This window comes from Strix aluco, chromosome 6 (genome assembly GCF_031877795.1).
Source record: "Strix aluco isolate bStrAlu1 chromosome 6, bStrAlu1.hap1, whole genome shotgun sequence".
In the NCBI taxonomy this organism is placed as follows: Eukaryota; Metazoa; Chordata; class Aves; order Strigiformes; family Strigidae; genus Strix; species Strix aluco.
In genome coordinates, this window is record NC_133936.1 from 11,786,516 (window position 1) to 11,814,318 (window position 27,803).

Genomic DNA, 27,803 nt, shown 5'->3' on the forward strand with positions numbered 1-27,803 from the left:
CACACCACTTTATTGAGCCCATAACACACATAAGATGGCAGCAAACAAAACAGCCATAATCACTGCCAGGAGGGCCAAGATCAGTCCTGTTTCTCTGATGTCAAAGATGCAGGTGTTGTCTGTTGCTTCTTACTCTGTTGAGCAGTAGGAAGTGCTTTGGCATAAATTTTTGATTATAAGGAAAGAACAATTGGAGTCTGAGGCATAGAGCTTGTCTGTACTGGTAATTTATTGGAAGGGAAGTGAGCATGTGGGTTCCAGGTACTCTACTTCAAGGGCATAATTAGCATGCCTTGGGATGGGATAGCTTCTTCCACTTTAAGAACAGATTATACAGCACGCTCCATTTAATTTGCACTGAAGGTGTCAGCATGGAGAGCTGGCAGGGGAGAGCTGGTGTGCTGTCAGTTCCCACGTCAGGTTATTTAGCAGTAAGTTCCTTGTGTCAACAGGTCTCAAGCATTTATGACTTAAAGGAAGAATACTGCAGGTCCAGAAATCTCCTCCCAGCCTGAGGAAGAAGAAAAACACAGCTTGGATCTATCATTTGCTGCTTGCCACCATGACGTCACCTCAGGGCTGAACTCCCTACCTGTGGCTGGGACCTTAAATGAGCTGACGCCAGAAGAGAAAAGCACTTTCTCTTAGGTTTAGCAGCAAGTAGCAGCAGCCACAGAAGCGGCAATGAGACGCTGCGTATTCCTCGCTGTGTTGCTCAGCCTGGTGTTGAGCCTTTCGAAAGGTAAGAAACACTATCTTCTGTTTTGGGATTTATCAGGGCAGCTATTCTGTGGTAGTGAATGGATTGCTTAGTACTTTCAGCAGCTGCTGGGAGGCTGGAGGTCAGTGGTGATACACAATTCAGCATGTCTAGGTTTTGATTAATTAACGACAAAAAATGTCACTGCAAGCCAAGAGTTTTCCTTGTCCACAGAACAATGCAAAATCACTGGTGCTTGTGATTAACCTAATTTAGCCTATTCCAAGAGCAGTTTTCAGGACCTGCACACTAAACCCAGGTAATTCAAGCTCTATTACAGGCATAACAAAAGGTGCGACTGTTCCACCCCAGTACCCAGGGAAAGGTCTGCTGCCACTGGCCTTCAAGCCAGAGGGTCCTAAACAATCAGTCTAGAAACCAGTGCCACCTGAGCTGGCTCGCAAAGCATTCGTTCCCTCCTGTTGAAATTAATTAATGGGAACTTCACCACCAACTTGGGTGTCAGAGGGTTGCAGGGTGGTCTATTCAAACTGAAGGGCAGGCATCATTCCTTAAGCCACTTACTACTTTTTCTGGCATTGTGACAAGCTTGGTAGTTGTGGGCCAGAACCTCTGCTCAAACTTGCCTGTCCCTGATATTCAGTGACAGATACGAGGGAGTCAAGGCATTAGCAGAAGTAAAGGCAACTATATGAAGAATTTTGTGGAAACCTGAAGCTGTGAGAGGACAGGAACTCACAGCTAATATGGAGATAAAGTTACATAGATATGACCCAAATTAAGACCTTCACTGATGTTGTTAAGCTTGCAACTGGGGACAGATTGTTGTGGGTCTCTGTTGACTACTGTGAGTGAACATATGTATTTCCAGCAACATCTACAACATGCTGCAGACTAATTTTTAGCTATGAATTATAAGCATAGAGGTCTTCAAGATTGTCAGTTGGTTGGTTTTCTGTTTGGAGGCTTGTGGGTAACAGCAAGATGTGAAAAATCTTGACCCAAGAGCAACTGAAACCAATGTGAGTCTTTCACTTACTTGAGCTGACTTTGCATCAGGATGGGCCTGCCCAGAAACCTTTTTCATTCTAAACAAACATTGTAAAAGCTTTGCAGGATGGCTCTGTTTGAATTGTACTGGCAAAGGCCCTGCCCTGCTCAGCAGCCAGATGTCTCTGTTACTCCATAACCTCGGCCATAATGTCCATTTTTAATCTCTGTACAAAATGCCTAAGTCTATTAAGACATCCTGTTTCCTTACACAGAAGGTTGGGTCTAGGCAGAGAGTGCCATAAAATTGCCACCTTTGCCCAGGTTACCTTTAACAAGCCTGTCAGCAAGGTTCAATTGCAGCTCATGTGCTCTGTTGTCATCACGGGCACGATTCTTCCTGAGTCCAAAGGGCGCTCTTGGACAACTGTTAGCCAGAGCCTCTACAAGGCTAACAGTTGTTGTAGACTAAGGACTAGCTCTGTAAAAGGTTACTGCCCCAACATCCATTTTGAGAAGGCAGTCTAAGCAATGCTGCAAAACCATGGCATGTGGCCAGCATAGATACATATATCATGGTTATAGAAAAAATGTACATTTCTTTACATTGACTGGGGAAGAAATAATGCTGCCTGTAGGACTCAGGGGCCAGTGAAGACAGAAGACTTGGCAGAGAACTGGAGCATTTGCTCATGTTTCCCCTTCACCTAGAGGAGACTAATGGATTACTTCAGGTGTTGCTTTTTTGATGTGCCTTTTCTAAATCAGCTTTATTGATCAGAAGAAAAGTTTATAAAATTTGCCTCACTTTGGATTTTCAAAGCCCATGAAAAGTGAGGCCTATTTTTCAAATGTCCGTTGAGATTTACAATATTTTTTTTATATACCAGCTATAAGAGTATGTTAGTGCCAAGGATTTTAGCCCCACATACAGTAGTCTTCCAGCTGCATGCTGTTTATGATTTAGATGAGATTATGATTGCAGTGGCATTAACTCAGAGTAAATATGTTTATTCCTAACTCATATATTAACTAATTCAGATTAAAGTTACATCATATGATCCAAACTGGCCATTTGTCAGTATCACACATTTATCAGAAAGCCTGTTTTATTATTTGTTCTCCTTACTTCTAGACAAAAAGATCCCCAGAATATTCCTTATATCAAGAGTTAAGAATGACACAGTTTAAATATAAAATAAGCATCCTAAAAATCAATAGATAAAATACTTCAGAAGAGTAAACACAGTAATAGGTAATGCTGAAACAAAAATGTGAGGAAAATTTTCTTCTAACAATTGTCTGGTATCAGCCAGGTTTCTCTTTATTCAGAAAGAATTATAGCAAGGAAGGAAAAGAGTGAAAAAATCTGATGTATACTGTTATAACTGCATGGAAGTGTAGTCCTGGAAAGAGGTTATTGATACTACTGATGATAATTTAGCAAAATATACATTCTTTGAATAAAAATACTCTGCTTTCAATGTCTGCTTGAATTTGTTACAGCATAGGAGAAGGTGTTAGCAAAGTCATTCTTCCACTGCTGCTCTGCAAGAGTCCATACAGAGTTTTTAATGATGCTGCTACTGAGAGCGTCTTCCATAGTTGCAAAATATCTATATATGTATCTCTTGCAGTGAAAGTAATTTTTGTGGATTCAGCTGAAGTCTAGAGCAGAATCCAAAGAGTCACAGTGAACATGTTAACTGTGGAGTGCAATGTCATGTAAATCTGATTAAAATCAGTGCAACTACTGAAGGTGCATGATGCAAAAAGCACTGCTTGTTTAAGGGATGAGGAAGGCAAACTGAGGTAGCAAGAGAAGGCAGCAACACTGACACCTGGCCAGGCCAGAGCTCTGCTAACTCTCAGGCTGGAGCATATGCACTAGGAATGGGATGCCCTTGACCTTGCTCTGGCAGCCAGCACTGCCCATGTGGTGCTGCTTTGGGCAGGTGGAGGGAGCTTTCCTGCAGGGACACATGTGTGTGCCAGCAACACAGCATGCTGCAATAGCTTAGAGAAGAAAGGCAGGAAGGGTACACAACTGCTGCTGGTGGGAAAGAGCCAAATGCCAGGGTGTGGGAGAAGGACTATGAGGGAAAACAAGACACCAGTGAGGCACTGGGCCTGAGGACAACCCAAAGGCAATACAAGTCTGCCCAGTGCTTCAGCTGTTCAGCCCCATGCAGGTCCCCCCTTCCCTACTCAGAGGTTGTCCTGCACACACAGAGTATGCCAAAACTTTTCCAACACACACCACTAAGCACTACCACCATCTCCTCTTCTGTTCATCAGGACAAAACGCTGAAAATAGTGGCACAACTGTGACGACAAACCCAAGAACTAGAGGTAAGAAGCAAAAGCTCTCAGTCAGCCCCTTCTGAGGACAGATTGGAGTGACTCAGTGCCAGAGAGCGCTGCAGGCCCCACAGACAGGGACAAGATCCCCTTGATGGATTTCTCTGAATTCCTCTCACAAGGGAGACAAAAGTGCACAGATCAAGGTTCTCAATCCTCTCCACTCCTCTTCCCTCTTTCCCTGCTGGCCTTTAGTGCAAGGGGAAAGTCTTGGGGAAGATTTGGAGTGGCTGCTCTCTTCCTGCTTGGTGCCTTTGCTTGCCACACCGGTCCAGAGTGCAAGAGGATCCCTGCAGAGGAGGTGCTCAGGGCAAGCCCATGACCGGGCCCTGCAGGGAATTATTCCTGTGGCTGCTTGGAGCATGGGCAGGGAGGGAGCTGGGACACACACCAGCATGGGGCTGAGTACCAGGGGCCATGGCCAGGGACCATGGAGCGATCCCTCCCAGGAATCCTCCATACATGGCCAAGCCCCCTGTCCTAGTGTGGTACTGGGGGGGCTCATTAAGGTGGATCAAAGCTCCTGCTGGGTTCACCCTGAGGAGGAGAATGCTGCCTATGCTCTCAGCTGTTCCTCCATGGTGGGCTTGGAAAAGTTCATCCTTCCTGCCAGTACCCCACTTTCCCATCACACCTGCCCACCATCTGGAAAGACCAGCTGCCTCAGACTTTCCCCTCAATGATTGTGGGGAGGTGAAGGCCATTGTGGGGGAGCGGAGGGTGTGTGAGCTGTACGCAGTCTGATGGCACCCCTCGAATTGCTCTGTCAAACGGTCCCAGCCGTGTGGTTCTGCTTTGGGGAGGCCGAGGGAGCTTTGCTGCAGGGAGACACACGTGTGCCCATGGCTAAGACAGATGTGGCCAGTGGGTGCAGCTGAGCTGGGGGCAATACACTGTCTCTGTGGGACATGTGCTCTAGTCCTGGGATCTGGAGAAAGCGGCCATGGGCATGTCAAACTACAGAGGCATCATGGCCAGGGAAAGCCCAAAGGCAGAGTAAGTTTGGACAGGAATTTGGCTGCTCAGCCCTATGCAGGTGCCCCCTTCCCTACTCAGAGGTTGTCCTGCACACACAGAGTTTGTCAAAACTTTTCTAAAACACACCACTAAGCAGTACCACCATCTCCTCTTCTGTTCATCAGCAGACAACGCTGAAGCAACTAGTGCCACACCTGTGACGACAACCCCAGGAACTACAGGTAAGAAGCAAAATCCCTCAGTCAGCCCCTTCTGAGGACGAACTGGAGTAACTCAGTGTCAGACAGCGCTGCAAGCCCCACAGGCAGGCACAGGATCCCCTTCCCAAATATCTCTGAGTTCCTCTCCTAGAGGAGACAAAGGTGCCCAGATCAAGGTTCTCAATCCTCTCCACTCCTCTTCCCTCTTTCCCTGCTGGCCTTTAGTGCAAGGGGAAAGTCTTGGGGAAGATTTGGAGTGGTTGCTGTTTTCCTACTTGGTGCCTTTGCTTGCCACACCGGTCCAGAGTGCAAGAGGATCCCTGCAGAGGAGGTGCTCAGGGCAAGCCCATGACCGGGCCCTGCAGGGAGTTGTTCCTGTGGCCGCTTGGAGCATGGGCAGGGAGGGAGCTGGGACACACACCAGCATGGGGCTGAGTGCCAGGGGCCATGGCTGGGACCATGGAGCGATCCCTCCCAGGAATCCTCCATACATGGCCAAGTCCCCTGTCCCAGTGTGGTACTGGGGGGGCTCCCTCAGGTAGATCAAAGCTCCTGCCGATGTCATTATGTGGAGGGGAATGCTCCCTATGCCCTCAGCTGTTCCTCCATAGTGGGCTTGGAAAAGTTCATCCTTCCTGCCAGTACCCCACTTTCCCATCACACCTGCCCACCATCTGGAAAGACCAGCTGCCTCAGACTTTCCCCTCAATGATTGTGGGGAGGTGAAGGCCATTGTGGGGGAGCGGAGGGTGTGTGAGCTGTACGCAGTCTGATGGCACCCCTCGAATTGCTCTGTCAAACGGTCCCAGCCGTGTGGTTCTGCTTTGGGGAGGCCGAGGGAGCTTTGCTGCAGGGAGACACACGTGTGCCCATGGCTAAGACAGATGTGGCCAGTGGGTGCAGCTGAGCTGGGGGCAATACACTGTCTCTGTGGGACATGTGCTCTAGTCCTGGGATCTGGGGAAAGCGGCCACGGGCACGTCAAACTACAGAGGCATCATGGCCAGGGAAAGCCCAAAGGCAGAGTAAGTTTGGACAGGAATTTGGCTGCTCAGCCCTATGCAGGTGCCCCCTTCCCTACTCAGAGGTTGTCCTGCACACACAGAGTTTGTCAAAACTTTTCCAACACACACCACTAAGCAGTACCACCATCTCCTCTTCTGTTCATCAGCAAACAACACTGAAGCAACTAGTGCCACACCTGTGACGACAACCCCAGGAACTACAGGTAAGAAGCAAAATCCCTCAGTCAGCCCCTTCTGGGGACGAACTGGTGTAACTCAGTGTCAGACAGCGCTGCAGGTCCCACAGGCAGGGACGAGTTCCCCTTTCCAGGTTTCTCTGAGTTCTTCTCCCAGAGGAGACAAAGGTGCCCAGATCAAGGTTCTCAATCCTCTCCACTCCTCTTCCCTCTTTCCCTGCTGGCCTTTAGTGCAAGGGGAAAGTCTTGGGGAAGATTTGGAGTGGTTGCTGTTTTCCTACTTGGTGCCTTTGCTTGCCACACCGGTCCAGAGTGCAAGAGGATCCCTGCAGAGGAGGTGCTCAGGGCAAGCCCATGACCGGGCCCTGCAGGGAGTTGTTCCTGTGGCTGCTTGGAGCATGGGCAGGGAGGGAGCTGGGACACACACCAGCATGGGGCTGAGTGCCAGGGGCCATGGCCGGGGACCATGGAACGATCCGTTCTAGGAATCCTCCATACATGGCCAAGCCCCCTGTCCCAGTTCTGGCACACACAGAGTTTGCCAAAACTTTTCCAACACACACCACTAAGCAGTGCCACCATCTCCTCTTCTGTTTATCAGCAGACAACACTGAAGCACCTAGTGACACACCTGGGACGACAACCCCAGGAACTACAGGTAAGAAGCAAAATCCCTCAGTCAGCCCCTTCTGCAGACAGACTGGTGTAACTCAGTGCCAGAGAGCGCTGCAGGCCCCACAGACAGGGACGAGTCCCGCTTCCCAGATTTCTCTGATTTTCTCTCTCAGGAGAGACAAAGGTGCCCAGATCAAGGTTCTCAACCTTCTCCACTCCTCTTCCCTCTTTCCTGTTGGCCTTTAGTGCAAGGGGAAAGTCTTGGGGAAGATTTGGAGTGGTTGCTCTTTTCCTGCTTGGTGCCTTTGCTTGCCACACTGGTCCAGAGTGCAAGAGGATCCCTGCAGAGGAGGTGCTCAGGGCAAGCCCATGACCGGGCCCTGCAGGGAGTTGTTCCTGTGGCTGCTTGGAGCATGGGCAGGGAGGGAGCTGGGACACACACCAGCATGGGGCTGAGTGCCAGGGGCCATGGCTGGGACCATGGAGCGATCCCTCCCAGGAATCCTCCATACATGGCCAAGTCCCCTGTCCCAGTGTGGTACTGGGGGGGCTCCTTCAGGTAGATCAAAGCTCCTGCCGATGTCATTCTGTGGAGGAGAATGCTGCCTACGCCCTCAGCTGTTCCTCCATGGTGGGCTTGGAAAAGTTCATCCTTCCTGCCAGTACCCCACTTTCCCATCACACCTGCCCACCATCTGGAAAGACCAGCTGCCTCAGACTTTCCCCTCAATGATTGTGGGGAGGTGAAGGCCATTGTGGGGGAGCGGAGGGTGTGTGAGCTGTACGCAGTCTGATGGCACCCCTCGAATTGCTCTGTCAAACGGTCCCAGCCGTGTGGTTCTGCTTTGGGGAGGCCGAGGGAGCTTTGCTGCAGGGAGACACACGTGTGCCCATGGCTAAGACAGATGTGGCCAGTGGGTGCAGCTGAGCTGGGGGCAATACACTGTCTCTGTGGGACATGTGCTCTAGTCCTGGGATCTGGAGAAAGCGGCCATGGGCATGTCAAACTACAGAGGCATCATGGCCAGGGAAAGCCCAAAGGCAGAGTAAGTTTGGACAGGAATTTGGCTGCTCAGCCCTATGCAGGTGCCCCCTTCCCTACTCAGAGGTTGTCCTGCACACACAGAGTTTGCCAAAACTTTTCCAACACACACCACTAAGCAGTGCCACCATCTCCTTTTCTGTTCATCAGCAAACAACACTGAAGCAACTAGTGCCACACCTGTGACGGCAACCCCAGGAACTACAGGTAAGAAGCAAAATCCCTCAGTCAGCCCCTTCTGGGGACGAACTGGTGTAACTCAGTGTCAGACAGCGCTGCAGGTCCCACAGGCAGGGACGAGTTCCCCTTTCCAGGTTTCTCTGAGTTCTTCTCCCAGAGGAGACAAAGGTGCCCAGATCAAGGTTCTCAATCCTCTCCACTCCTCTTCCCTCTTTCCCTGCTGGCCTTTAGTGCAAGGGGAATGTCTTGGTGAAGATTTGGAGTGGCTGCTCTCTTCCTGCTTGGTGCCTTTGCTTGCCACACCGGTCCAGAGTACAAGCCATGACCGGGCCCTGCAGGGAGTTGTTCCTGTGGCTGCTTGGAGCATGGGCAGGGAGGGAGCTGGGACACACACCAGCATGGGGCTGAGTGCCAGGGGCCATGGCCAGGGACCACGGAGTGATCCCTCCCAGGAATCCTCCATACATGGCCAAGCCCCCTGTCCTAGTGTGGCACTGGAGGGCCCCATCCAGGTGGATCAAAGCTCCTGCTGGGTTCACCCTGAGGAGGAGATTGCTCCCTATGCACTCAGCTGTTCCTCCATAGTGGGCTTGGAAAAGTTCATCCTTCCTGCCAGTACCCCACTTTCCCATCACACCTGCCCACCATCTGGAAAGACCAGCTGCCTCAGACTTTCCCCTCAATGATTGTGGGGAGGTGAAGGCCATTGTGGGGGAGCGGAGGGTGTGTGAGCTGTACGCAGTCTGATGGCACCCCTCGAATTGCTCTGTCAAACGGTCCCAGCCGTGTGGTTCTGCTTTGGGGAGGCCGAGGGAGCTTTGCTGCAGGGAGACACACGTGTGCCCATGGCTAAGACAGATGTGGCCAGTGGGTGCAGCTGAGCTGGGGGCAATACACTGTCTCTGTGGGACATGTGCTCTAGTCCTGGGATCTGGGGAAAGCGGCCACGGGCACGTCAAACTACAGAGGCATCATGGCCAGGGAAAGCCCAAAGGCAGAGTAAGTTTGGACAGGAATTTGGCTGCTCAGCCCTATGCAGGTGCCCCCTTCCCTACTCAGAGGTTGTCCTGCACACACAGAGTTTGTCAAAACTTTTCCAACACACACCACTAAGCAGTACCACCATCTCCTCTTCTGTTCATCAGCAAACAACACTGAAGCAACTAGTGCCACACCTGTGACGACAACCCCAGGAACTACAGGTAAGAAGCAAAATCCCTCAGTCAGCCCCTTCTGGGGACGAACTGGTGTAACTCAGTGTCAGACAGCGCTGCAGGTCCCACAGGCAGGGACGAGTTCCCCTTTCCAGGTTTCTCTGAGTTCTTCTCCCAGAGGAGACAAAGGTGCCCAGATCAAGGTTCTCAATCCTCTCCACTCCTCTTCCCTCTTTCCCTGCTGGCCTTTAGTGCAAGGGGAAAGTCTTGGGGAAGATTTGGAGTGGTTGCTGTTTTCCTACTTGGTGCCTTTGCTTGCCACACCGGTCCAGAGTGCAAGAGGATCCCTGCAGAGGAGGTGCTCAGGGCAAGCCCATGACCGGGCCCTGCAGGGAGTTGTTCCTGTGGCTGCTTGGAGCATGGGCAGGGAGGGAGCTGGGACACACACCAGCATGGGGCTGAGTGCCAGGGGCCATGGCCGGGGACCATGGAGAGATCCCTCCACGGAATCCTCCATACCTGACAAGCCCCCATCCCTGTGGGATGTTCCGGACGATACAAAGTGACTCCTGTCGATTCTGTGTTTCCCCTCCACTCTTCCCTGCTGGCCTTCGCCACAAGGGGAAAGTGTTGGAGATTATTTCTCAAGCCTTGTTGCTTTCTGCATGTGGGCTCTTCCTCCATAAAAACTATTGTAGGAGCTCTGGAAAAAGAATATCTGGAGATGTGCCCTCTAGCCAATGTAAGTTCATTAAATCTTTTCCTTTCCACTGCTCCCTAAATTTCTTTCTACTGGTGGATTTGTTATCTCATCTTTTGAAGAGTTTTCTTTTTCTTATTTCTGTGCATGCATCCAGGCTAGCGTGTCACAAGATGATTTTCAAGGAAGTATTAGCTGGAAGTTTTCCTGTAGTGCTACTAGTCTTCCAAGTGTTTAAACATGTTGGAGTCAAAGAGGACTTGGGTTGGCTCAGGACAGAGGCTTAAACCACAGGATGCTCTGGAAACACTGAAGATCCTGTGAGGGCAGAAACAAGAACCTTGCCCTTGTCTTGGACTAGCAATGATTAGCTTGGCATTGTGGAGAGGGAGAGATGTGCAGAGCCTGCAGAGCTTTTGGACGGAGAAAATTGGCAGGGAGAGGACAAATCAAGTGGAGAGAGGTTGCCAGAGAAGAAATACCACAGACAGGCATGCAGGGTTAATTACACTGAGCAACAGGTTGCAGGATATAAGGGCAAGGCTCTGGCTAGTGTACAGGGCAAGGTAGAAGAAAGTTTGGGAAAGTTTTTGAGGCATCATATCATGCTGCCTTCAGTGGCCTCAGTGTAACCAAGGCACTAATAGGGCTGACATATGAAGTTATCTTCCCTTTTCCAGAAATGAACACAACATTCTTTTCAGCAACAACTCCTGCAAGTAAGTAGAAGGTAGCAGTCAGCACAAACCCATGAAGTTTAACTGCTGTAGAAGCATGGTATAGTGGCCGGTTAATATAGTTAGTCATATTATGGTGACAGCTGTAAGCCCTGCAACAAATTCCTTAGTGGCATACTCTGATGTCTATTGAGGTATACATACTATGATGACTATCTTGGGAGCCTTCATTTTATTGATGTGTCTGCAGTAAAGGACCCTACCATGACACTGTATTATAATAAGGCAAGTACATACCAGTGCAGTATTAAGGACACCCAGGCCATTGTAGTCTGAATTTTTCTAACTTAGTCACCAATTTTGGCAAACCTCAATATAGTTTTTTGTTTGTTTTAGGTTTAGTTGTATTAAATAGAGTTTAATTGTGAATGCTCAGTAAGACAGGTGATGAATTTCAGCATTACTCTGCATCCTCACTGTGCTATCTTGCTGAATTGTTTAGGAAAAACAGTTACTATATAGCCATTAAGCAAGCAAGACATAGCCATGTGCTCTTTAATTGCATCTATACTCTACCTGGTAATTTCCTTTATTCAGAAGTGTATATGAACTATTTGATATATGAACTACTTTATATATGAACTGGCTATTGCAATTTCTTAGAAATCCTGATGTCAATATCTTTCATCTTTGTATCAGCAGAGTTGTGCGAGCCAGACCCTTGTGGAGGACAACTGGCTACATGTGTTGCTTTAAATAGCACTTTTACCTGCCTGTGCCAGTATGGATTCTACTATAGCAATGAGGATTGTCATAAAGGTGAGTTGCAGAAAGGCAATTTATATTTTTAGTTACTTCACAAATAACTGCTCAGGTGAATTTTTCTTCCCATATCCCTGTTCTCGTGTTATAACTGAAAACATAATCAGTCTGGGAAAGTGACTTCTGAATAATGCCTTGCTTTGCAGACAGCCACTGCTACAATGACCTAGATTGTTATCTCACAAAACAGTAACAGCCAAAGAGGGTAATGTGCTAGGAAAAGAAGGTGAGTTCTCTGTCAGGTGTGCTGGAGATTAAACTAGTGAAAAGCAGGAAAAAATGCAAATGTCAACCTCACATCAATATTAACAGCCAGGATTTTAAAAGGCCCAAACCCATGAAGACCTCTGAACAACTGGCTTGATACTCCTTTTTGCTAAACACTCATTAGAGTCCTGTTGAAATGCATCTCTAAGATGCTGCTGAAAGCCAAGCATGTTAGCAAAAGGGGCTTCTTATTTAAGTACCTGCAAGCAGGATTCTCAAATTTGCTTCTGAGCCTAAAAAGTAGGTTGACACTGAATTTCTTTCTCAGATATGGTGAACCATGTTAGTTGCTTAGTGGCTGCAGATTTGGAGTCCTTAATACAGGTATTTTCTCACTAAATGCTGTGACACCTCAGATGGAGTCCTGTGTTAGCTTCAGGCCATGCTTACAGTTTAACATTATTCAGTTTCATAGTCTGGCCAGTTTGGTTGAAACCAGGATCCTGCCTGCTTCCCAGGTAGCCAAAGTATGTCCCCCATCATGGCTGAACTGATTGAGCAAACATTTTTCCCCTACTGATTCCTCCGGTATATGAAAAATAACACTGACTGATTTCTGCATTGTATTTCCCCATCTCTGAAGGCTGGAGAACTCTAAGGTGAAGCCCAACATACTTGAATGCTTTCTAATTAATTAATATTCTCTGTTCTCATTCCAGGGAAAATATATCCAGGGGTCATTACACTGAAAGGATTTTACAGTAATAGTATTCAAAATGTAAATTCTGTGCAGTATGAAGAAGTGTTCCAAAATATAACAACATTTGTGAGTGATGATGTTTTTTATTTTTCTATATATTTAATGCTATCCTGAATGTCATGCAGACAGAGGGGACACACACTGCCTTTAATGTGGAGCCTAGAACAGTTCCACTTGAGAAATCTACTTCTTTCAAAGAATGCTTCACCGTAGTTTAGACCTATTCATAAAAGACTTGAATTTTGCCCTCAGATGAGTCCATGCATTGAAGTGAAGGGATGGATGTACCTGAAATAAGTAATATCCACGTTTTTAGTGCCACTTCTATTCTGGGATGTTCTCACATAAATTGGTCTGTATCTTTCACCATTCCCAGAAACCATGGGGCTGAGTGAAGTTTTCTAACCCATTTAGTTTCTGATCTCCACTGTTTGCTGAGGGCTAAGTAATACTCAGTGGTATGAGTAAAAATGAACAATTTTATTTTTTTTAAAGAAAGCTGTCATTTCCACACAGCACAAACTTTTCAGAATGGCTGTCCAGATGTGTCTAAATACCTAAATAATAAGTGTCTTCCATAAGCATACCAGTATCAGTATTTTATATCTATTAATGAAATGGATATTACACATTTTGAGCATTCTGTGATTATAGATAAAATGTAGTAATGGATTTCCTGAAGAAATAAGATGAACAGTTTAATTTATACAATTGTATTGAAACAAGTGGATTTGCTTATGTCACTTTCTGGAAATAAGGAAGAAGATGTATGCAACTCTACCAGACAGCTGATCAAAAAACATCCACCAAATATTAATCAGAATTAATCAAAAAATGGTTATCAAATTATTCATGTTATTCTTTCTATGAATGTTTTATCAGAAAGTAGCCAAAAATTGTCCCTCCAGAATATTAAAAAATATTTTCCTCGATTTTTTTGTCCAACGTTTTTTCATGACAGCTACAGAAGTGCATGATATGCAGCATTAGAATAGAAATGTAATAGTATGCAAAAGTGAAAATAGCATAGAATATTTTTATTTTATTACAAAGAAGAATAGTTTATCATTCATTTCAGTTGACTTAGATATCTTATCCTTTTCTCATGGATCCTTCTGCTTGTGTGTCAGCTGCCTCCACCACTTGTTCCCTGCTTGGGATAGCATGAGGGAGAGCGGTGACTTTTCTACTGACCCCAGCCAATCCTCAGTGCTTTCATCAGTTCTGTGCTTCTCCCCACAAGATCAACCCTGACAATCCCACTTCACTGCAGCTTAGGGACACATGGCATCTGTAAGGGTGCCTACTTCTCCCTCTTCCCTCTATTTGTATGTAGGTTGGTAATGTGGATACGCCCTTCTAAGCTATGGGTCTGCAAGGGAGTATCTGTAGTTGTGGAGCCAGTCAACCCTAATGCACTGCCTAACACTCATTCAATTCACGTCTCCCCATCCCTCCACTGCTCTCCCATATTCTCTGTTCTACAGCACCAACCCACCACTCCTCTTCTGCAATATTTTTCACAGTGGATGTGACAGATCAGCTTGCTTTATTTGTGCCTATAGTAGCATGTTATGGATGAAAGATTTACAGCTGAAGCCTCAGTGGTTCATGTGAATTTGATCTATATTTCTGCTTGCCTTTAACTCCACTTCATTTATCTTTTATAGTTTAAGAATGCCTTCAAAGATTTAGCAGGCTTTGGACAGACTGTCATCGTGAAAATTCAGTAAGTTTGCTAGTTTGGTCTTTGCACAGTATATGCTTCCCACACATCCCATTTTAATCTGTTTCCCATGGAGTACTCAGTTCAGGAAAGGATATGAGATGAGTTCAGTTCAGTATGCCTCCTGTTAAAGGAGGACATTCTTTTTGTATTTTTAAAGTTTCTGGGATGCTGACCCCATTTTTACCCCATGGATTTCCAGTATGTCTGTGAAGTGGGCTGGCTGAGACAGCTCCACAGTCCCATTTTTAGCACCATGATATAGCACTGTGCTATAACTAACAGTCCCTTGATCTCTGACATATCTCTGAAACTGTAACAGTTAACTCCAAGGTTGCTATGAACAGGTCCAACTTGGAGTCCCAGTTTAATGTAAGAAACACCCTCAGTACAGAAAGCCACTGCATCTCATTGTGCATTTGCTGGTCTCTCCTGATGGCAGGCTGAGTAAAGATGTTATTAAATGGGTTGTTGTGACTGTAGCTGTGAGCATAGGTGTTTTGCTGATCTAGGTGGACACTGTAAGATGTCCCTCTCTTCCCATCCACATCTCTTACAGGTCACTGTCCCCAGAGCTCTGACAGCTTCTTTGTGAGTGCTCCCTAACCCACAATAAGCAAAACCTGTCATGCTAGCACACACAGCAGTGTAAACCTTTTCAGCAAACCCCGTGGATTAAGCAGTTAAGCAGACTCTTGTTCTAGCCAAGTTGTGAGGGCAGTAACTTCAGCAGAGTGGTTGTGACCAACACATGGGGCACAGTAACATCTTAAGGCACTACAGCAATCTACCACTTAAAGGTATTTGTGTGCCTATCCCAGCAGCATGAAGTTGAGCTGAAGAAGAGGGTAGTCACTGCTGTTCTCTACCTCACCCCAGGGAGATTCCTGTCCAGCTGAACCCAACCCAGCTAGCATGCAGTTATCATAGATACATCTACATTGCAGAGAGACCCTTCTGAGTTCCTTGTGGTTGTACCCTAAGTTATCCTCACCATACTTCAGGATGGGTTCTCCACGTCAGGCCTGGATGATGCCTCAGGCTGATGCAAGCATGTAAAAGTCAGGGTCTAACAGATGAGGTCCTCCACACTGCAGCTGGCTTGAGGTTAGCCCAGTAAAAAAATACTAGTTGCATGACAACAGCACACAAAGGAGTGATGTTGTTAGCATTGAATCCAACAGCTTTTGCTTGCCAGCTACCTACTTACATCTGGATCTACTGGAAAGATGGTCATTAATGTATTCCTAAACAAGACTTGAATTTATTTTCAGGTGTCTTAGCAACTAGCTACATTGTGGGATGAGAGAAGCTAGGGGAGAGAGGCAGGTTTGGCAGAAATCTCTTGTCTTTGCATCTAGCTTGCTATCCATATGGATTATATGCAACTTTAAAATGATGTTATCTGTACTTTTCAGACCTCTAGAAGAAGTCAGAGCTTCTCCTTCAATTAGTGTAACAGTGACAAACCTGTTTATGGAGAACTCAGCTGTAAACCAAGAGAGAGTTAATTCTGCAATAAGTAATGCAATAAAAGAGTCGTCCTATGTCTCTCTGTACAGAGGTATGTAATTCCTCACTGTGGAAGCAGAGGTTCCTATCGTCAAAGCTGGTTAGAACATTTCTGTGTGCAGCAAAGCCCATCAGAGCATAAACCTTGTTGATTTTAAGGAGCTGAATATTCAATCTTAGGTAATTTTGAAGACTCAATCATTCAGTGTTGGGCTTTTTTGTCTTGTTAAGGCTTTCTACTTCCTGTCTAAAGAAGAAAAGGAAAATACTTATTCCCAAGTATGTAATATCATGTTGATTTTAACATGCTGAGTGCTAAGTGGATGGAAAAATCAGGACAAAATATATACAGACATATATTTTGCTTCTGAGAATAAGCCAGTATTTTACTGGCAAAATAGGATGAAACTCTCCTTAGACTTCTTCGTCCATAATTAACCATGGTAATTGAAATGAGGCCTCACTGATTAGCTACTGAGCTGAGTGATTCATTGGTATAAACCAGTAAAGTCTTGCGTTACTGAAAGTGTAATACTTAGAGAATGATTTTCTAAATAAAATACGGATTTTTTAATCTTTTTTTAAAAAATATGCTCGTATTCTGAAATCAGCTTTCACGAAAGGCGTAGCTAATAATTAAAGGAGTCCATTTCATGGCTTATAGCCTGAATTTGGTCTCTGAAGGTGACTGTATCCTCCTCAGCCATGACATTTTCTGTGTGCTGGTCCTAAATGTGAAGGCAAAATAGAAAAATCCTGAGAGCTCACAAAGCACCAGCGCAATCACATTCCTCCACTCCATCCCACCCACTGAAGTTTGTAAACCATTCCCACCACTGGGACATGGATCTAAAGAGCAACATGCTGGGCAAACAGCATAATAATATTGCTTGTGAAATGAGCTGCATGCCCATAAATATTTATATCTATGTAGAACTGTATGGGATCTGGGCCTCACAGTTCAGTTGCAGAAAAAACTAAGGGAATAGTGCTGGGATTTTTCTACAGTTTTTTTAAGGTGAGTCATAAAGTCAGTGTTCAGAATGTGAACTTATGAGTAGAAGTTCCCTCTTCATGGACTGGAGGGAAGGAATGTTTGGAGGCAGTTGTAAGAGGCTGAGAAACAGAAGGTCAGAAGATGTGATGGAAACAGGACCTTAATTGGTAAAGAGCAAGGGAAAAGAAAGGGTTAGTCCAAATGCCTGCAGTATTGATGTCTCAAAAAAAGGACTTAAGGTTTTTTTTCGGAGTTGCTAAATAGTTGGTTTATGATTTACTGAGCAAGTGCACTGCTTTCTATGAAATTATATTATTAGTACTCAGGTTTGTTTCCTGATTGTTTCTTTTTTAAAGCTACAACCTATTGTGCCGTTTTTAATTGTGACCTTCAAACTACAACCTGTCAAGAAAGTATGTTTCCAAAATGCATATGCATAGATGGTTTCTCAAGGACAGAATGGGATGATCGTTCTTGTTCAGGTAAGAACCTTGCTACTTTATCTATCTCTGAAAGGCTGACATGATTATTCCCTGTCTCAGTCTGTTTTTGAAAAGGGTGCTCCACAAATGTGCTGACCTCTAAAAACCAGGAAATGTGTGTCTTATTAAGAAAGCCATAGAAACACCTTCTCATGTTTCACTTTAAACACATCCATAATTCTACTCCAGTAGAATAAAATACTAAAGGCTGAGAAAATTATCACTGAAACCAGTGAGTGGGCAACTCTTCAAATGCATTGTTAAACTCTTGGTAAGAATTGAAATCTAAATAGGTAAAATATGGAACAAATTGAATTCTGTATTCACAGCCTTCTCTGCTAGGACGTATTTTGGGAATAAATTCCACGTGTTACCTGCAGACAGCTATGGGGATGCTGACAGAACTGGAAGTCTCATGATGCACTACAACAATCTGTTAAAGCTCTGTCCCTTGTTGGTAGTTCTAGGACTGTGTTTAGATAGGTCTTTCTGGGAAGAACAATTTGTGTGATTTTTAGGAACTGTTGGTTGTTGAGGTTTTATTTGCTTGCTAGTTTTGAACCTTTTAATGAGTATTCTGTTTATATTTTTAGCTATCCTTTACAGCCCTGAGATGTACCTTATTTTCTTCTTATGAAAACTAAAATTCTCACACTACAGAAAAAAAGTCTAAGTTATGAGATTTTAAGAAAAAAAACAAATATTGCAAACACTCATGATAAAATTATGGTAGCTGGCTACAACAGAGGCCAGTGAGATGTGATCCAGTGTGGGCCTTTGTGGACCCTAACCTGTCTAAATCTGATCCAGTTTTAGATCAGTTGCAATACAAATCACCTGCTGTGAGATCAAACTGTAGGTCATTGCTTGCCTATGTAAGATGCAGCTTAGCCAGATTTCCGGTCTGATGAAGCTGGATGGTTTTAAACAAAGACCGTTTACTTCTGATCTTGTGCTTTTGTATTTCAGTATCTGTTCTATATAGGTATAGCCCTAAGAAAACCATTCTGTTGCTCTGAAGCACAACAAAGTTGTGTGTGTTTACGGTGCAATTAAAAAAAAAAAAAAAAGAAAGGGGAGATTTTCTCCAATGTTGATTTTTTGGGGGGTTATCTTCAATTCACTCTGTATTTTTTCCCTCTGAAAATATAGATTGCAGTGAAGACTGTTCTGCAGAAGAAAACAAATACTGTGCAAAAGAAAAAGGGATTCCAACATGCAAATGCATGACTAACTTTGAAAAGAAGGATGAAAAATGTGTAGCGTGAGTACTCAGATTTTTCTTGTGTTCCTGTGTTCTAGGCAAAGATAGGGGAGAAGAACAGGAGGTCACCCTCAGTCTAGAAGAACAGGCTGCAACTGTGTGAATCAGGGAAGTGCCTGAGCTGCTTAGCAGGTGGACAAATTTGCCTGGTGTCACAAGTTATGGCACTTTAACTGCTTGGCATTAGCCATTGGTGTGCACTCATAATACCTCAGACGAAAGTCAAGGAGATCCAAGGTCATCTGTGAGTCAGTGAAGAGGATAAACTACTTCATGTTTATTTTGTGGATTGCCCACATAAACATAAACTATTCTTCCAGAGTAATTGAGCCATAGGAACTGGTATGCTGAAGCATTTAGTAAGCAACAGGCATTAGAGCCAGACTTGCCTCAAATCCCTGGAAAGTTTCCACTGATATCAGTGGGGACTCTGTTTCTTGATAACTTTCAGACCTATGGTATTTCGTCTTGGTTTCCTCTCCGTGGGTATTTCTGTTGTCTCAGGATCAGAACAAAGCAATGTCGTTTGCTGGTGAAGCTGAGCAGGTGACTGGTTGTGTGCTGCTCCCATGGATAAGCAGAAAGACCTTACTCCCCATATCCATTAATTCAGCTCTTTTTGTAGTTACTGCTGCTACACACTGAACACTCCTTACCATAAAGTCAATATATTTTAAATAAACTAGTACAGGGGGAAGACAAAGAGCTGCCAGTCCTTGTAGACCTTATACTGAGGCTTTTGATAAAGACAGTGTGTAGCAATTCAGAGTGGCTCAGAGGTGTAGAGCTTAGTTGTTTGCAGAAATTAGGCCCTTTTAACATTTTTCAGACTGTGAACCTGAAATTTTTAGTGCCCAGCTCACCAATCACTCTGAAAATCTCAGATTGTTTTACTCTTAACAATGAAATGAAATAATTCAATATTAAGATAACATTAAAGAGGAAATCTGTAATAAACACACCTTGCAGGGAAACTGTTGATAAAAAGTGGAAATATACTATTGTTTTTTGATCACCTGCTTAATCACATTACCTTTTTTTTCTTTCTTTCCGCTTTTTTATTTTTTCTCTCATGTAGTTGTCCAGTGGGCTACTCTGGGGACAACTGCAATAATAGTAAGTACAAGAATTTCTGATTTTTAATTATAGCATGGAAAAATATCTGGTAATATTTAATCTGCCTGAGATAACAAAATTAACAAGTAGTAACCTTTAGGGGTGCCACCATCCTGTATTGATAGCAGGAAAATATTAGAAAAAAGTGATTAAATTCAACTATTGGCCTGGAAGGAAAAACCCTTCTTGAAAATCATGTTCAGATAGACAGTAACATTTCCTCTGATGACCTCTACATTAAGCTCAGTAGTTTTTACTCAAACACAGGTTATTTGACAGAAAAGCATTTAGTCCTCATCTAAAGACATGCAGTGCTGAACTCAGCAGCACTAATGCAGTAGTTTCTCCTGTAGTTAATCACTCCCTCTATTGAAACGTCAGTGGATTACTCTCATTTGAAACATTTCTGCTTTAATATCCAACTACTGGTTCTTGTTTGTCCTTTACCTTTAAAGCACTGCATAGTATCTAGTACTCTATACTGGTGAAGAGATGGTGGCCCAGACTGTTATCCCATAATTGTAATCATCTGGACAAGCTAACCAGACAGGCCTTCCAGAGCTTTTTTGCCTTTTCTGAGTCGGTTTTGCAGCTGTTCACTACACTTTCTCCAGTTTCCACCATCATATAAATTAGGAGAGGACATTTCTCATGCCTTCTAATATTTGCATGTGCCTAAACTCAGAACATCTAATACAGTCAAAGGCAGGTTGAAAAACAAACAGTTATGGTTCTTCACTTCTCACAATTCCTTTGGCTTTTTTTGAGCAAAAGGTACATCCTCATATGGCCCTTTGGGGTCTCACACTGCTGCATTCTTATACATGTTTAACATACCTGTGTCTGCAGCTAATGAGATCTTCAAGGGTTTTCTTCCAGTTTTGCCTAAAAGTTTTGGGGATTGGCTAATGGTAGCTGTAGTGCAGCACAGTGAATCTTGCCAGGTGTAAATGTTTGGCAGGAACAACATTTTTCATCACATGCAACATATTTTTCTAGAGAAAGTTTTGGAAATTTTAAGGCCTTTTTCATAAAGCAAAAGAAAATGTTAAATTGGCACAAAATCAACACATTGTGAATTTAAACATAGATTTGGGACCCCCTAATAATAAACTCCATTAATAGCCTTATCTTCTCCATATGGCACTTGGTGGGTACTGATGTAAAAAGTTTGCTGAGCAATAGCCAAAGATACTTCACACACGTGTTTAGCGTAATGTCCTTTCAAGAAATCATATTCCCTCTTGTGTCAATGTATGCTCTTGTGATTAAATGTGCTGGATTTTCTGCTGGTAATGGCACAGTTGGTGGTTTCATGCTGTGTATCTCCAGTACACGCACTCAGCGTACTAAATGGCAAACTCATAAACCCAGACTGGGATCTTCAAGTAGGTACCACCAGTAAGGTTGGGTAGCTCAAAAGGCTGTCTTACTCTTCACACTCTTATCTTGAAATTACGCCCTGCAGGAAGCAATTTTTTTATTTTTTTTTTTTTAACTTACCATGGCTACACAGAGCTAAGACTACGTTTTAGTAGCAATTTCATTCACAGCTGAAGGAAGATGTGCAGAATTCATGTCTTCCTCCTTAGTCATTCTGGTTCTGCAGCAAGATCAGTGAAAATGAATATTTCTTGCCAAACATTTATTCAGATATGGGATATTTATGCAGTGTTCATAGTGCCACATAATAGACACCTCAAATCAGTGTGCCTTATGTGCCTAGGGCACAGGAAGAGCCTATCTGACACCTAACTACATATTTTAACAGCAATACTAGCTTAAGCAACCCCTACACCCTCTCAGTTGTTCCTGTCCCTCAGCTATAATTATGTCTGAAGACATTCAGTGCATGGGATTAAGAACCTAAACTGGGATCAAAATAGCCATCCAGAAGAGACAGTCTTTAATGCAGATCAGTTCCTTAATTTACATCTTTCTGTGTCCACAAACAGTTGTACTGAGACAGCACCAGGAGTGGGAATGAATAACCAACATTCCTTCCTTCCTTCCTTCCTTCCTTCCTTCCTTCCTTCCTTCCTTCCTTCCTTCCTTCCTTCCTTCCTTCCTTCCTTCCTTCCTTCCTTCCTTCCTTCCTTCCTTCCTTCCTTCCTTCCTTCCTCCCTCCCTCCCTCCCTCCCTCCCTCCCTTCTTTTCCCTTCCTTCCTCTCTTTCTGTTCTTGCTTTCCTTTCTTTAATAGCAAGAGGACAGTGACAGGGCTTGGTTTTCAACATTTACCACAAGTTTTCAACTGATGTTTGTTTGTGGTGTGTTTTTTTTCCAGATAGAGAACTCATCCTTATAATAGTGGGTACAGTGTTTGGAGCCATTATCCTGAGCTTAGTGATAGCAGTCTCTGTTGTTTCAGTAAGGTAAGAGTATTTCTTACAATTGAGTAAAAGCTGCATTGTTACATTTTCGTAGAGAACTAAGCAGAAACTCAGAGAGGAGCAGGGCTGTGAATGTGGTTGCATGCCTAGTTGGGTAGACAAGTTCATTTAAGTCATGTAGCCAGTACAATTTGGCTTTGCCTATGTGGTCTTCCCAGAAGTATTTATTCTCTTGCTGTGAATTCAACTATAAAAGCTTCAGCCGAGTCTTCAAAATACACACTTGACCCAGTAATCCTAATCCTGCTCTAGCCAGTGCTTGTATGGCATCTGAATAAGACTGAAGAAGGATGCTGATATCAGAAGACTGTGTGGCCTAAATTTAGACCCTCTGCAGCTTTCCCTGCTAGCACTTCAGCTCAAGGTCTGGCATGCCCCTTTCAGCTCAATACAGGTGGCATTTCCAGCTAAGCATCTCTTTAAAGCCTGCTATTCTTGGTGTACTGGCAAATTCCCAATTGCAGTTGCACCTCCTCACTTCTCTCCACACAACAAATACAGAAACACTCAAGGAGCTCCTCTGCCTTTGCTCTCAGCGCTGCCCAGGTAAAGGTGCCTACAAGACTGCCCATAGCAGGCACAGCTCGCCAGCAGCTGCACAAACTGGTGCCAAGTGTGCATGCAATGTATGGACTTGTGATCACAGACAATTCAAATGCATCATTTGAGTGTCCAGCTTTGTCTGCAGGCACGAGGGCAACTTCTCTTAACTGGTCCTAATGAATGCCTCATTTCTTCCTCTGAATAGTCAGTTAGAGCTAGTGGTGATTAAGGAAACTCCTTCATGCTCGGAACTGGTGGAAAGAGGCCAAAGTCCCCCTTTGTCTCTCTTAGCAGCTTAGCCCCATCTGTGATAAGAGATGCCAGACTTTGTACTCTACCATGGATAACAAGGGGTTTGCAATAGGTGTGCTAGAAAAATATGTTGCATGTTTCAGAACAGGACTGTGCATTCAAAATGAGGTGGGAGTGGACAACTCAATTAGTTGGACTTGGTAAGTAAGGCACACTAAAAGGTCTGTTAAACCCCACTTTGTTCTTTCATTTCCTCTGAAGAGCCAAACACAAACGTGATCCAGAGAAGAAGAGCCTGATAAAAACAGGATATTCCAACCCAAATGCTGATGATAGACAGTCCACAATGTTCCCCAGAGTCCAGACCACTTCTGGCCATGCAAACCCAGGTTATCAGCCAAACAACCCATATGAGATGCGTTCTGCAAATAGAGGTCGTTTTCCGGAAAGGGATTATGATGATTTGGTAAGTGTTTCACACAGGCCTATGGCATTCCTGAACTGTAGTGCTGTGGGCTACAGACGTTGTTGGAACCTAAACTCCACTCTGTCCATCCTCCCTTGATCTGGAAGGCTAAAGTGGTATAAACAACTATAGCTGCAGCTGAAAAAATTTCACTTAATTTAGAGATCAGCAGTCATTTTATAAAAACTTTTCCAAAGCCCCAGTAGTTATCCTTGAGTCGCAGGAGGCGTATGTGAAAAGCAAGGGTCAAAGCAACACTTTGGCTACCCAATGGTCTACTGTGTTGTAGGACATTTGTTGGCATTGACCGAACACCTCGTTCGGCACAGGCGTGCATGCAGGTGGCACAGGTTGTTACAACCTGTGCTTCTTTTAAGCCAGTTGTAGTGTCAATAGGTGCTGCCGTGGCCCTTCCCAGTTGCAGCCTCATGCAAGATTCACATTCATCTTAAGCTGGCACACCTGCCCAGAGAGTCGGTGTCCTCCCACCCGCTCTGCCACTGCCTAGTTCACTGCAAGAGCCTCTGCAGCTGGAAAGGGGTAAAGTGCCATGAAAAAGCTAGCACAGCTTTTGCACTGATGTAGCCCAGGAGAGTCTGTTCAGCAGGGGCGTGTCATTAGCTGGAAGGTGTGTTCTGAAAAAACTGCCTGTTTTATCCTTGAATTCTGCAGCAAGGGAGCTGCAGAGGGAGCAGGGGCGAGAGAAGTGCTATGCTGTGATATGATTGATTTGCTGGGTTCTGCATGCATCAAGTAAATAGGAAACACACTGTCCATTCGAATCTCATTTAAATAACATTTTAGCTCCACCTCCGTGGTGCAAGAAAATACCCCTATTTAGTGAAGAAAATCTGTTTAATTGTAATACATTTATGTGTTTTGCAGAACTGAGGCGTAAACCGTGATAGAAGCAACACAGAAACCTGATGTTTAAAAAAAACCCCTGCTTTTAAAAAGCTGCCAATTAAGAGAAGAAAAACATCTATTTAGTTAGTTGATTGACCAGATTCACGTGGATTTTGGCATTTCTAACTTTCCGAAGAGGTCAACTTTTCACTGATTAAAATCTGCCTGTTTGGTTTTACTTGAGGGCTGGTGTGTCACAGAGGGCTTTCATGTGCAGTGTGCTACATGCTGATCTATTCTGAGGAAGGAGCTTTCTGACCCAGAGCTACCCTTTCTTTCTTTCTTTCTTTCTTTTCTTGTCCAAATTCTCTGTAGTACGAAATATCACGGGAGCCTGGGGGCTTTAGGACGCAGAGCAGATACTAAGCGGCCAGAGTGGTGGAAGGATGGACAACCACCGTGACAGTGGGTCAGGCCAAAGAGTTTCACAGCTTCTCACCAATGCAGTTACTTCAGCAGAAGAGACAACAAAGACCATAACCCCAGATTCTCTGAAAATTTTCTAAAGGAAGATGCCTGCTTGAAAGAGATCACGGACAACTCTCTGAAATAAGGGAAAAATGAAGCAGAGGGTAGGGAAAAGAAGAGGACTTTTAAAAGAACTAATGGGCTCCAATAAGCATTAGACTTCTTTCAGGAGGCCAGTACATTGGCAAGGGAATGGGTACACCAGGATTTAAACCCTGCCGGTTTTCAATTCTTCTGAAAGATGGTCCAGGCAATATGTGTGATGCTGAAAAATATCAGCACCCAGAGCTTTGTCTGTATTTGTGCTCATGCCATTTCCGCTACAGGCAGCCTGCATAGCTTTGGGCAGATGAAAACTGTTCTTCATGAGAACCTAAGCTGTTTCTCTTTACTATATCAGATACAGTCTCTTTCCCCGCCTCAACCCCCCAGTATTTCCTATCTGAAAGCATTCTGTTCAGATCTCTGTTGACATGCGTTGTGTGAGAAAATGGGACTTGTCTGACCTTTTATGCAACCTTCCTTCCCAATATAATGACAAGAAACAATATCTTCAAACGCTGTTGTTCTGCATCTTGCACAACTACACTGATTTTACATTCTCAGCTCCTGTGGAAAGTGTTAGCATTTTTTTTCTCTTGTACTCTTCATGTTCTGATTGAATGATCTCAAGGTTGGTTTTGGTTGTTTTTTTTCATTTCTTACATACACTCAATAAATCTGTCTGTAAAATAATCCACATTTTACTGTACTTTAATGAGTGTGCATTATCTATCAACTAGCATTAACATTTCCCTATATATATATAAAATATATATATGCACAAATATGTACATATATTTATAGGTTAAGTTCATTTAAGCATCATTTAATTCCATGTTATATTTTGTGTTTTGGTTTTTATATGTGCAGATTAACTTTTCCTATTAAACATTATTTTTTCTCAGTACCAAGGCTTTCTTATGTTGCTGCCCAGTGGTGTAAGTGTTTTTTAACAACTCCAGAGACTTTTATGTGAAAACTTGTGCAGAGTTTAGGTGCAAGTGTGCAGAGACTGGTTGCATCAGCACCCAGCTTTCACTCAGAGGTTGGAACCACAAATATTATTAATTTTAATGAAGCTAAAATTTTATTGTTGTAAGTCTGGCACCAATTTTCTGTGATTGCTTTTGGTGGGAACTGGGTAGTTAGTGCAGCTGAGTCTCCTTTGAGAATGCTGGACAAGCTGCTCTCTGTGATTGCAGCTTTGTGCATATGGGTTTTTTAATGTCATACAGCTAAAAAAAGTAGTGTCTTTCAGCTTAAATGACAAGTTTGCAGGCCAGTGGTAGAGAACACTGTATGTGGCTGTAGAGATTACCAGGATACACATGCAATCAGGTTGTTCCACTGCTCTGATCAAAACCAACTCCCACTCACCAGTTACGTGGTTGAAAACTGGGAACTAAACAGTCCTGATCTTTCTCATGTGGCTTCTCTAGCAAAAGAAGATAGACCCTGCTTTCTCTGAACTGCCTGCAGTGAGTAGTAATTCAGAAGTAGTCTGGTGAGAAAAGGTGCCATTTTCTCTCTGTTGTTTTCCTGGGTTTTCACTGTTTCATTCTTCCAGTGGATTCCTGCCCCCTTTTCTGCTGTCACCTGGCTGCGCGGTGCTGGCCGCTGGCAGGTGTTTGTAGGAGGGCAGGTTCTGGAGGCCTTCACCACCCTCCCCTGCCTGTGCGCATCTCAACATGCACAAGGTGACCTTTACTCCGTGTGAGCAGGGTTAACTGGACTTAGCTCTTCATGATACCTTAATCAAATGGTAGAAATTTGGTCTTATTTTCTTGACTTTTCCTCAAAGAGTACTCACCCATGAGGAGTAAAGCAAGGCATGGTGGCTACCCTTAGCACAAGAGGCGGAGAGGCCCTGTCCTTCCCCCAGATAGAAAAGCCCTACAAGGGGCACCAGCTCCCTTTCCCAGCAGTTTCATTAATGTAAGGCTCCTCAGGCCTGCTGCCCCCTTCTTTTTCTTTGAGCCCTGTGTGTCCCCACCATTGCCTGGGTGAAGGAGATGCTCCCTGCTTCTATTTCATCTGCTAAGCTCTTTCCTTTTCCCCTTTTTCCTGATTTTTCAGCAGCAGGAAAAGCTTCTGCTGCCAGCAGAACTCTCTGAGGAGTTTGCATGGAGTGAGACACTGAAAAGTGGGTGGGATACAGGCAGAACACATGGTAAAAAGTCATGAAGCTCAGTGTAGACTTCATTCAGCCCACTGTTTTTGCTTGGATAACCCCTCCTCCACTTTGTACGGCAGACTGAAACTCGGGGTTATGTGGAGTCTCATAAAAAGATTTCTCTACATCAAGAGTAACAGTCCACGCATCATGATCTTTCACTGAGGTAAAACTGCCTGGTTCTATCGGCTTAGTGCAGAGGATCCTTGAAACACATGTAACAGTAGCCTGCTACAGAGGCACATGAAAAGGCTTTTAAGTGTTATCTCTTATTCTTTCACAAAGCAATAGGGGTTGGAAATGCAGCTGAAAGCTCAATGATAAACGAAACTTTAATGCAGTAAAACTTTATTGAGGGTGTGATATCTAGACATTTGCTGTCATTGATAATAAAAGCAGCAAAAATAGTCAGGTGTTTGCATCATTTAACTGCAGAGGAATTTTCATTGCTCTGGTTCAAAGCTAATTTCTGCAACTGCAACCAGTTCTCATTTAGCCTGTGCTGGGGAGGGGCTATCAGATACAACTCTTTAGCATTTCAAAGGCTGCTACAGCTATTTTATCAGGACTGGAATTCTGTACCAAAAGGGCAAACTCTCAGATATTTCACTTCTGTTTGGCTATGAGCAACGTGTGATTCTGCTGGGAAATATGATCATGGAAAATCACACTTTGTGGTGTTTTATCACTGCTGCCACTTGGCCTATGTGTTTTTTTTAGCTGCCCATCCTTCCAAATCCATCTGGGCATGGGAAAGGGAGCTGAGCACGACCCTCACCCACTGGTGTGAGAGAGGACATGCCTGCAGGCAGGGTGAGGGGCTTCAGGGAACTGCCACAACTTGTTTCGTGTCCTGG

The 27,803-nt window shown here is 44.5% G+C and overlaps 1 protein-coding gene across 11 annotated transcripts; it reads left to right on the forward strand.

Moving 5' to 3' along the window:
• Positions 1 to 502: 502 nt before the first annotated feature.
• MUC13 (mucin 13, cell surface associated) lies at positions 503 to 25,679 on the forward strand. 11 transcript variants are annotated; one of them, XM_074828239.1, is made up of 17 exons: positions 503 to 742; positions 4,010 to 4,063; positions 5,215 to 5,271; positions 6,422 to 6,478; positions 7,053 to 7,109; positions 8,259 to 8,315; positions 9,434 to 9,490; positions 11,519 to 11,638; positions 12,568 to 12,674; positions 14,279 to 14,337; positions 15,753 to 15,898; positions 17,200 to 17,325; positions 18,478 to 18,589; positions 19,668 to 19,705; positions 21,991 to 22,078; positions 23,153 to 23,357; positions 24,243 to 25,679. In XM_074828239.1, exons 1-17 carry the CDS (start codon positions 685 to 687, stop codon positions 24,246 to 24,248), a joined length of 1,404 nt encoding a protein of 467 aa, XP_074684340.1. In that variant the 5' UTR covers positions 503 to 684; the 3' UTR covers positions 24,249 to 25,679. The 11 variants fall into 11 exon arrangements, with proteins under 11 accessions (XP_074684340.1, XP_074684338.1, XP_074684339.1 ...); XM_074828237.1 differs by having other exon boundaries at positions 24,579 to 25,679; XM_074828238.1 differs by having other exon boundaries at positions 11,522 to 11,638; positions 24,579 to 25,679.
• Positions 25,680 to 27,803: the final 2,124 nt, after the last annotated feature.

What these genes read in the sequence shown, in the direction of transcription:
- MUC13 (XM_074828237.1), top strand. Translation starts at nt 685, where the DNA reads ATGAGACGCTGCGTATTCCTCGCTGTGTTGCTCAGCCTGGTGTTGAGC. An exon ending in GACAAACCCAAGAACTAGAG is followed by an intron (nt 4,064 to 5,214) that starts GTAAGAAGCAAA and finishes TCTGTTCATCAG; the next exon opens with CAGACAACGCTGAAGCAACT. An exon ending in GACAACCCCAGGAACTACAG is followed by an intron (nt 6,479 to 7,052) that starts GTAAGAAGCAAA and finishes TCTGTTTATCAG; the next exon opens with CAGACAACACTGAAGCACCT.